The 11,612-nt window shown below is 37.3% G+C and overlaps 1 protein-coding gene across 1 annotated transcript; it reads right to left on the reverse strand.

Moving 5' to 3' along the window:
• Positions 1-9,397: 9,397 nt before the first annotated feature.
• LOC113357377 (putative homeobox-leucine zipper protein ATHB-51) lies at positions 9,398-10,456 on the reverse strand. Its single transcript, XM_026600756.1, has 3 exons — positions 10,312-10,456; positions 9,773-10,182; positions 9,398-9,673 (listed from the first exon to the last, which is right to left on the reverse strand). The coding sequence occupies exons 1-3, from the start codon at positions 10,454-10,456 to the stop codon at positions 9,398-9,400; spliced, it is 831 nt and encodes a 276-aa protein (XP_026456541.1).
• Between the last annotated feature and the right edge of the window lie 1,156 nt (positions 10,457-11,612).

Here is an 11,612-nt window from a genome sequence, read left to right on the forward strand (position 1 = left end):
AACGTGCTTTAAGAGTTAATTAGTATTTGGGTCGTGGATTTTGGAACCTCTTTGGGTTTGGGTCCTAAGTTTGTTCGTTTTAGTGTTTAGGTCGTAACGACCATTAATGTAATTATTTACACATTTTGCCATCGCTAAATCTCCTTTACTTGAACGGCCTATATCTATAAGAAGAACCCAGAAACGTGAAATGAAAAGAAATCCAAGATCCAAGAAGAAAAGAACCTGGATACCAAAATTTAATCTAATCATCTTTTGGTTTTTGTTAAAACTTATTCGATCATTGGTTTTTTGGATGTACATTAACTAATTAAATTAAGGAGTTGATTGATTGATTAAGAGAATGAGTCAAACACAACAACCAACTCCGTAAATTTTTATTCCATCACCAGTCACCACCACCACCACCATTACAAGTTCAACTGCAGGAGAGCACTGTTGGTGTTAGAAAAATTGAAAAGGAAGAGAAGAAGTCCATTCCGATTGCTTTGTTGGATTTATTGTGTAGGGAGATTGGGTGCAAGTTACTAATGAGAGATTTGGATGATAAATATATGCTATTGCAGTTGATTTTATGGTGATATTGCCGAAATTAGTGAATTCTACTGAAATCTGGTATGATGAGGATTAATGGGTTGTTTCCGATTAGCTTCGGGGAAGGAGAACACGTAAAAGGCTTAGAAATCAATAACAAAGAGACGCCTTCACCCCAAGTTTGACGCCTACCAACTGCGTGTAAATACCACCGAAAGAAAATCACTTGAATTCCAATTAACACTACCAGAACACTAAATGCCTAACAACTTGACCTGAATCGCTAGTTGACTAGCTTGACTAATGAGTCAGCGACCCAAACACTAAAACGGACAAATTTAGGACTCAAATTTAAAGAGTACCAAAATTCACAACCCAAATACTAATTAACTCGTGCTTTAGTTATGGCATTGAACCACTCTCAAATCATATGCGAGTCATCTCCTTAGTACGAGCAATCCTAAAAGCAAATATGGCTTCCCAAAATTCTGCGGAAACTGAATCGTCCAGACCAATGGCTTGCCCTAAGCAACCAACAACCAAGCTAGTATCATTTCGAAATACAACCCCACCACCAGCTGGCCCCGGGTTGCCTAACGAACAATAATACTTCCGTACCTAGATGTAATATGACCTTGATGCAATAATAGAATGCGTTCTTTGCATCTCTCTCTGTGCTGATTGCACCGTCACTTTCCTTGCATGCATTCTCGATATTTCGCTTTCAATACCCCACAGTGCACACAGATACACTTCCATAAAAAGTAGGAAAGCATATATAACACGCACGCATTAGGCAAGCAAACTAATGCATAGGACCCCTGGATTTCTCTATCATGTACTAAAAGTGGAAGATATATATACATAGTAGTATATATAGATAGATCAGGTAGCTAGTTTTGGTTATATACAGTTACTTTTATAACTAGCTACTAGGTTTTAATTAGGCATTACACAGCCTTACCCGTTCTTCTATCAGTTTTATATAATGGCTAAATTGAACCATGTATACTGTAGCGACACTGCACTTAGAAATCGCCAAATTTGTTTTTCAATAGTTGGTAGAACATCAGCAGCAGCAGCAGGAGAACAACAACAAAACTTTGTTAATGGTGGTCATCATCACTACCCATGTGACTACTTTGCTGGTCACCCATTTCCAGGTTCATATTACATTTTTTTTTAATATTTATACGCATGCATTTCAAATATATGCTAATTAGCTAGCAGAAAAGATGAACTTATATCTGGTCTACCTAGTTGTGTGAATGATCGTGAGGCTTAAAATGGTGTAGGTAATGAAGCAAACATCATTAACAACCAAGTGGATATGACAAGAAAGAAAACATTGTTGACGAGTGACCAAGTCGATGCATTGGAAAGGAGTTTCCAAGAGGAGATAGAGCTGGAGCAGCAGCAGCCAGTTGGTAGAACTACCGAGCTAAGAAAGTATAGAGCTAAGATGGAACCAGAAAGGAAAGTGAAGCTGTCTACGGAACTAGGACTTCATCCTCGTCAAGTTTCGATATGGTTTCAAAATCGACGTGCTAAGCTGAAACGAAAACAACTGGAACAACTATACAATGTACTTCAGAAGGATTACGAAATCATCTCAAGGAAAAACCAACATCTTCATCAAGAGGTTAGTTGCCAGAGCTACAGATATGAGCATAAACTTATGTGTGTTTATGTATATGACTACTAACAGGTATTACATGTATATGCATTAATACTAAGGTTATGGAACTGAAAGACAAGCTTGACAGTCGCCAGTCTTTGCAAGATTCGACAGAAAACGTGGAACATGGGCCGCTAGAGCAAGCTGAGAGTAACAATATTGCTGTTCATGAGAGTACATGGACTTCTGTTGCTGTTCAGTGCTTAAATGATGTCGAGCAAAGACGAACCAGTAACTCAAATATAAAGATATCAGGGGGCGATACTTATTGGTTCAACGATGAAGCCATATGCGCAAACAAGGGTTGGCTTACCTTGGCTCCAGCCGTCCAGCCCCGTCCTAATTTACAAAAAATAGTACTAGGTGTTCCATAATTAAGGCCTCACCCAAAATTACCAAGCTCTACACTATCTCATTCTAGAAAAACAATATTGCTGTGGAAAAATTACCATCTGTTAGCTAGGCATATTATGTTGGGATATACTCTCTCCGTACTAAATTATTAGTCCGTTTTGACTAAGTCAAGATATTAAGAGTTATTTAAGGTTTGGGTCCTAAATTTTAGTATGGTAGAGGATTTGGGTCTTAAGTTTGTCCATCTTTGAGTTTGGGTACTGATTTTAGTTAAACTGTTAGGGGTATCCAGCTTACCGTAGTTTCCTCACCTTATCCCTTCTCTTTTTCTCCCTGACTTCCTCTCGGTAACACTTAAAAGGCGGTCCCTCACTTCTGCTCCTCCTCCATTTTCCTCTTCTAACCTCTCCATTTAACACCAAGACCATCTCAGTCCTCACAGATAATTTGAATGATAACAATGGTAGAAATAGTACAGAGCAACTTTGGATTTATCAATTAACTTATAATCAGAGCATCAGATTCTGATTACCGTTCTAATGCAAAATCAATTCTATCTTGATTCACGTGAAACCCCAATTCTTTGTATGATGTATCATCTAAGAGCCATTTCTTTTTATTGATTTGAAAAATGAGAAGAAATCTGAGCTGACTAAACCGATAAGTATTGGTGTAGTGGTTGACGTGGGGTTTGATTTATTCAGTGTGCTTTTAGTTCCATGGAAAGAAGTACTACATAGAAGAATCAATTACAATCGAGAAAAATATAATGAACTTATGAAACAGTTAACTCTCCCCTAACAGTTCGACCGAAATCTGTAGCTGACTAACGGGTCTACGACCCAAACTCAAAAATGGACAAACTTAAGACCCAAATCTTTTACCTTGCTAAAACTTACGACCCAAATCCTAAATAACTCAGATATTAAGGAGACCGAAGGAGTTTACCAAACTATCCCAATTAAATGTTATGTTATTACTAAAATTAAAAGGAGTATATGGAGCACGTAAGAAAAACACATATTTGGTAATTTTATTATTTATAAAAATGTTTAAATAGAAGATAAAAATAAAAATATTTATGGATTGATTTAGTAATTTTGTTTCCTATTGGGGAAGATATCATTTAAGATATTTAAATAGAAGATAAAAATAAAAATATTCATGGAGTGATTTAGTAGATTTGTTTCTTACTGAGGAAGCTATCATTTAAGATTTTTGATTGTTTACATTTAAAAATAATCTTATAATTATAAAATTGAAGGATATATTTGAGAGTTTGACTAAAAAATATGACTATAAATAGAAGCTGGCTAGTATTTTAGGACAAACGGAAATATAATAAAGGACAGAAATTTTAGGATAGAGGGAGTATATTTAAGGGATTTTTATCAGATATATTGGCAGAATTTTGGGTTATTTGAACTTTTATACAGAATTATATATCGGGTTATTTGAACTTTCGTACTCAAGTCCAGAACCAGACTGTGGTGCCCACTTCAAAATTTTAGAGGTTGTGAGGCTGGTACCTAGACTCTTTGGTTAACCGTGAACAACCACGTTTGGCCTGGCAACCATCCTATTTAAATGAAACTTATTATAGGGGCTGTTGAATTCATTAGAAGGACTTCACCGTAATTCGAATGTCTAGTTAGTTAGTTAAGGGGTGGTGCCTTCAGTGGCGAAGCCAACTTTTAGGTCTAAGGGGAGCTAAAAAATAAATTGTACTGTATACACCAAGTGGACTAAACTCTAAATTTTTTAAAAATAAGGGGACTAAATTTTAAAAAATAGAGAATTAAACATAAATTATTAAAAACATTAAGGGTGAAATATGGATTTTAGAAATTTTAGGGGGCTAGAACCAGGGTTAATCAATTCTTGGCTCCGCACCTGGGTGCCTCGAAGGTATAGTAAATGTCTAATGTCTAAGTTACCCTTTCATTAACAAAAAGTAAATAACCCCCACCCCCACCCAAAAAAAAATCGCTAATGCTAATCACCATCACAATGACTCAAAATTAATCATTACAAACACAACTCAAAATCAGGCATCATCAACAAACATTTCATCAATTAAACCGTTAAAATCAATCATTATCAACAACCCTTCTACAAAAATCAAAACAAAAATAATAACCTAATTCTCTAATTTTAAGAAAATAAATAAGTCAGGTTCGTCAAAAACTTCGTTGCAGATGGAGTTACGATTGGTTGTTTTTCATTAACCAACCATAACTATGATTTTTGAGAGTGTTACGATTATTCATGGACCCGAAACTAACCGTAATTTTTAAAAAATGTCCAGTTGCCGTTAGTTTTTTTATTTATAAAAATATGTACGGTTGGTTTCGACTATAATATAACGAACGGTAAATATACCTGAGTGATTTTTTTATAAGTTATTAATAATATTTAACAGTTTATTTGGATATAAAATTTATCAACCGTAAAAAATTACACAAGCGCTTCAAAAATTCTATGATATCCTCACCGAGCTCTCCAAGGGTGGTGAAGACATGTGTCCCAAAATCATATCCATGTGTCGTACACCTACCCCAATACTTAACATTCTTCCGAGTCATAATATTCTCGATGGCAAGTATCGGTGCAAAGGTACTAACCCCACCTCCAGTAAAGGGCGAAACACCATTCACATCAAAGTACATGTCACGCCCATTATCCCAGTTATACACGAGTATATCATCTGGTCTCAAAGCAGTACCATTATTGGAAAGAAAAACCAAGTCAATCTCCTTCCTAGCCGGCACATCCGCTCGATAACACATGTCAGCGACAGTATCACGCACCAAGTCATGCCTAAACTTAAGGACCACTTCATTCACAGATGATGTAGGGCAAGATCACCGAAAGCATCCAAATCCCTCTTGCAGAAGGGGTAAGCACCATCCACTTCGAATAGGGGATCCATAATCTATACTGGAGAACAACAATGAATTTCCTAGCTCCAATATGTTGATTGAGCCTCAAAATTGGAATTGCCATCGGAAAATCCCACGCATGTTTCATTTGGTTGCATCGCCATAGCACAGACTCACGCTCAGTCATGACATAACTGGTGGGTTTGTTCCTCTTAACAACATCAAAGTAGATAGTTTCCAAGGAGTTCATGGAATGGGCGGAAAAACTAATAGCGCATAAAGGAGCGACAACACCACATAGAGAGTTGAAGGAGTCCGTAGCTTTCCGGAGAGAACAACCACTACCACTGATACCGGTGTTCCTCAAAATGGTGGACTGCAATTCTAGGGTTTGTAGACAAGAAGCAAGAAAACAATAATGCTTAGTGTCTTACATAGTGTAAACACCTACACCACCGTGGTTGAACAGTAGGGTAGAGAGTCTCCCTTGAAGAAGCCCATATCCAGGCCCGTCCCCTGTGATGATATGCCTAAGGAATTGAAACAACCGCTTGTCAAAAAAGTCTTGAGCCTCTTGTAAAAATCCTGGCTTGGTAGTTCACAACGCAAAGTAAAGCCGCGACACATCCATGCAGTTCCTAAAGAAGAGCATCTCACATTGAGTGTTTTCTAGCTTCTTTACGGCATCTATAAGAGCCATAGTCTTGCGCACTCCACTGACCACCGACTCCTTGTTAAATTGAGCATCAAGACTGACCGGACCAACCAATAGTTTCACTCCCATAGACGACCTGCTCATATTAAGGTGTAAAACATTTGTTATCGAATCTCTAGGATCAGGTGAGGGCCAAAACAACTCCGTTTTCGTTACATTCAAATGCAACGCCCTTACAGCCCCTTCATCCTGTATAATCTTCAATTCCTTTACAAACATCAAAGTATCACCTATCAAGGTACCATCATCGAGGTACCAGGCTTGCATCTCGAGCTCACATTGTGCCACATTTCTCTTGATCAAAGGATGAAGCGTGAGGGAAAACAACAGTGGTCCTAAAGGATCACCCTGCTACACTCTCCTTGGGATGATGAGAGAACATGGTTAAATTTATGGAGTATAAACTTTATAAGGAATTTAATTTTTGAAGCCGAATTATATATTTTTTGTTAAAAGAAATGAAGGATATATTTGTTTCCATAATTATGTAAATTTCTTTATGGTGGGTTTGTTTGTAGAATTCACAATTTCCAGGAATTTATAATCCCACGGGATTACAAATTCTGGGATTCATGTAACTCCCTCATATGTTTGGTAACTTAGTTGAGATTTCTAGGATTCATAAAATTTTCTTGTGTTAAAGTCCATGTATTGTTTGACATTGCCCTAAGAATCTTAAAATTAGATATATATGAGATTTGAAGTAAAAAAAAGTGGGTCAATAAATCCTCTCATAAGTTTCCCAGCAAATCTTAGGGGGAGGGGTCGAACTCCATATGGAGGACTTACTAGAAAGATGAATCCCGTCAGAAACTAATTCCAAGGATTTAGATAACCAAACGTACCAGGGGAAATGTAATTCCACCAAATCCCCTTAACCTGTAAATCCCACCTTTAAAATTCTACATCCAAAGCCATGATTAATATTTCAAATTGGAACCCGTTAAAAATTAATTTATAAATATAAAAAATCTAAGGATAAATTACATAGTTTATTGGAAAAATATAGATATAAACAGACACAATTATGAAACTAAAGAAATGTAATAGAGGTCAAAATTTCTGAACACGGAATAATATTGAGGGGTCACAATTCGGTTGATGCTCGCAGTCAATTAGATGGAGTTTTTCCAGATTAAATATGCAGGCCAAAAAATGGTGTCAACTGTTAGGCGGACTTGTTAGCCTTGACGAAGAGTTCTGTAGCGACATGATTCTGAGTCGAGTACACAAAACTATAAAACTCATGGAAGCTGTTCATAAGCTGCAAGACCCCCAAAGTAAGTTAAATCTGTTGCGTAACTGTGTTGGTGTTTCTCGCTTATATTTTATAATGAGAACTAATAGGATGTCGTCTGTCACAAAGGCTCAATTAGTTTTTGATTCCCATTTATCACAGTATGCGAGACTGTTAGTGACAGGGGATGGTCGGGGGTTTGGAGAACTGCAGCAACATCTAGTCACACTCCCTATCAAATTGGGTGATTTAGCCATATATATATATATATATATATATATATAACATGGCAGATACAATGAACTATTGTTACTTAGCCTTGTGTCTTCGGACTGAAACTTTGCAAGAGCTTATTTTGCATAAAATGCATTTCTCTGCTTGTGGGCCTAGCAAGCTTTGGAGTTGTACGCTAATGTATGTGGTGTTGATACCTCTTCCACCCACTTTGGAGAAACTTCCCCCAATACTATCTCGTCTTTGGCAGTTGGATGGTTCAACGAGGTTGCGAAAAACTTGTGCAATACATTCCATATGTCGGACAGAGATAAAGCGCGGTGGCAATGTAACAAAATCAAACATGCTCAAGATTCTCTCTTTGTAATTCCCATTGACTGGCTTAACCAGAAGATTGGGCCTCAACAATTTAGTGTTGTTTTATGTTACCGCCTAGGCATCCCATTATTTACTGAAGGCAACATGTGTCTTTTTTGCGACAGAGAAAAGGATACTTACGGCGACCACGCTCTATATTAAACACATGAGGTTGGTCTCCGACATGATCTGGTTCGCGAAGCTTTTGCAGATATGTGTTTTAGAGCTGGTATTATGTAGATTCATCATCTTCTGTTGAGAAATCAACGAACAATTCCTTAAGCTGTTGATGTTTGTGTAAATTAGAAAACTAATTTCATTCATAATCCTGATGTCATATTTTGATTTATCCCCACTCTCCCTTTACCATCTTTCTATCCCGTGTTTATAATTTAATCGATTCCCTGGTCTTCCTATTTACGGCTGCTCTATTTCTTCATAATCCCAGTTCTGATGGAGATCTCTCTTCATAAAAATCAACATAAAAGCAGATGGTTATCTTTCCAGCATCAGAATCGTGCATAAAATGTCTGAACCACTTCCACTTGCATAAAGGTATTTGCGAAACCACTTCCAGTTAGTCTCCAAGTCTTGTTGTAGCTAGCAATCGGTCAAGTGGATTACATGGTTTTCACCAGCTAGCTATAGGACCAGGTTAAAACACGGTACCAGACTTGTACCGGACCGGTTTTACAGGCACGGTCCAGGTACTCAGAGAGAACTGGTCAGTAGCAGCACTTTCTGTCCCGATCTTGCCATAATAAACGCCAACATTTTAAATTATATCGTCATGGCTGCCAAACATTCTGGATGATCGGGTTGACCCCTTAGTTCTTTTTCTTTATAGCCAGCAAAGGTATATATTTTCGGCCTGGGCAGTCTTTCCTGCACTGCTCAAGAAAACAAGCTAAAGGCAGCGCGGGGCAAGTCCTACCCGCTTCAAGGCACCGTCCTTTTCTTAAAACCAAATATTTGTACCATGTCTATCTAGGCTACTTGCTAATATGTACATAGGTTAGACTTTATGGTTAAATTTTCCTGAATTATGCATTTAAATGACAGTAATTACTGTACCATCCTGCAAGAAGGGTAGCTGGGTGAGACCATAGTGAAGTCACCTATTTTTTCTAGACGACAGCACCCTAATAAAAAAATATTAGCATCACATAGTGACTGTAATGAAAAGGAGCATAGAAAATTAATACACATGATTCCATCTAAATTAGCTACTGTTTAATAGCCAGTACAAATACATGTCCTAGATGCAGTTAGAACTCCGAAGCATAGAGTAATACAATAGCACAACATAATAAACCTATGGTAAAGTAATACCATAGCACAATATAACCTCCCCTATAGGTAGCTAGGTTAATCAATGCAGGAACAAAGCATTTTCGTTTTTCTTATCACTGTGATGAAGGATAACAGTTGGGAACATCCCAATAAGGAAGCAACATTGTTGAAGAATAGTCCTCGCCGAACAAATAACCACTGGACCCTGGAATATCGTTTGGATTATTGGTTCTTCCTTGCCGCACTTCATTTATGGATTGGATAGCTGCAGAGATCCCTGTGTTTGTGCTGTCAGCGACAACCTTATCATGTAGCCACACTTGTGCTATGTATCGTCTTGATGCTCGCATAGACTCACGATCGTCAAGCTTGCTTTTTAATTTCATAACCTTCATAAAATAAAGAGTTTAAAACAGTAAGTATTAAGTTAATTTGTGTACAAACGCATAGATTTCATGTTTTTATTTGTAATACGTACTACGTAGTACCTCTTCTTTAAGACTCTGGTTTTCCTTTGACACAATTTCAAAATCCTGTTTAAGTACATTGTATAATTCCTCAATTTTCTTTCCTTTAAGTCTGGCACGTCGGTTTTGAAACCATATTGCTACTTGGCGAGGATGCAGCCCTAGTTCTCTAGACAGCTTCATTTTCCTATCCGGTTCCAGCTTTACCTTATTCTTCCTTTCATCGAGTGTAGCACCAGATTGTTGTTCCAGCTCTATCTCCTCTTGGAAACTCTTCTCCAGTGCATCTACTTGTTCACTAGACAACCGCGTCTTCCTCCTTGTCTCCACTTGGTTGTTGATGTTTGCATCATAACCTCCCACACCATTTTCAGCTCCGCAATCATATGCACTTCTAGACCATAGCTTCATCATCTCCGCTCCTACAAATCCTATTGAATTTGCAATATAATGAACAGTTATAATAAGGGTAAAAATAGTTAATACACAGCACGTTAAGGGGAAAAAAAAAGGTAATGCGTTGGCCGCAAAATTATACATGGAAGAGAAATGTTTCAAACCTGGAAATGGGTGACCAAATGATTCATAGAGGTACTGATGATCATGAACAAATGACACATAATTCTGTTGTTCTCCTCCTGATGTTCCACTAGTTGCGGAGGGAATTTGAGGAGTAGTGCTACTGCAATCACTCCAATTAGCCATCAACGAAACTGATATGGATTGTGTACTGCCTTAATAAACACTAGATTATTAGATTTTACTAAATATAACCAAAAGTTTATCTATCCATAAATATCCACTACTATATATATTCAGGTGAGTTTTTTTACCTAAAACTAGTGATTTGCTGTGGTTTGGTAATGCCCTCAACATTTATAGAATTAAAAATGGTGTGTGGATTGAGGGAGAGGGAGAGATAGAGAGACTAGAAAGATCCCAAGTGAAAGAGACATAAGAGAGAGATATATGCCTCAAAGGAAATGAGAGTACGCTCACAGGGTTAAAAGTAAGTAGATTGAGATACAACGAAAAGAGTTGAAATTAAAATTGGGATGAAGACAAGTGATACCTAGTACAGTATGTAGATATATGACATAATGTATAATAATTATATACAGTCATTTTCAGATGCAGCAATGTACGACGCTGCATTATACAGTCATTTTCATATGTTATTTATACGACGCTTCTATGCTTATCTCCTCACATAGTTCCAAAACCACTATAAGAAAAAGTACCGTCATAGATTGGTGCCTTTCGTTTATGTGATCTGTATTGCAGAAATGAGGATCTTTTCCTACTGTCTTACTACCTAAAAGAGAAGAACTGTTGGTCAATAACCATAGAGAACAAAAATAAATGAAACACAAATATTGCCCCCCCCCCCCCCAAAAGGAAACCATCAAATTGAATGTGCAGGGCCTTTGTGAATGGCGCATGTAACCAAGTAAAAAGGGATAGCTAGGTTTGTCATCTTGAGGACAACATGTACTTTAGATTTGGAAAGATAAAGAGGTGAAACTTTTAACATGTGATGGGGTAACCCTGGCGCATCTATCTGTTCCATAAGAATGGCTAATGACAGTATGACTGACTCCTAAATTTGTTTATCTTCACAGATCTGCCATGATTTTGCAAGCCAGTAGTGTATTGATAATATAACAACAAACAAGTTTTATTAATAACAGTGAATTAACTTACATAAAGCTGCTCCTTATTCAGACCAAAATAACTTAATAAAATGTAAAATACTGGAGAATTTTTTTTTTTTTTTTGATCGATCAAAAAAAAGCAACCCCAACCAAAGCAACCAAAATCTAGGGTTAAACAAAAAGCAACAAAGGCCTCTTGTCAAACC

This window comes from Papaver somniferum, chromosome 1, assembly GCF_003573695.1.
Source record: "Papaver somniferum cultivar HN1 chromosome 1, ASM357369v1, whole genome shotgun sequence".
Taxonomy (NCBI): domain Eukaryota; kingdom Viridiplantae; phylum Streptophyta; class Magnoliopsida; order Ranunculales; family Papaveraceae; genus Papaver; species Papaver somniferum.

Coding starts and splice junctions, on each gene's coding strand:
- LOC113357377 (XM_026600756.1), bottom strand. CDS start 10,456: ATGGCTAATTGGAGTGATTGCAGTAGCACTACTCCTCAAATTCCCTCC. Junction 10,183..10,311: donor ATTTGGTCACCCATTTCCAG/GTTTGAAACATT, acceptor CAAATTCAATAG/GATTTGTAGGAGCGGAGATG. Junction 9,674..9,772: donor ACCAGAGTCTTAAAGAAGAG/GTACTACGTAGT, acceptor TATTTTATGAAG/GTTATGAAATTAAAAAGCAA.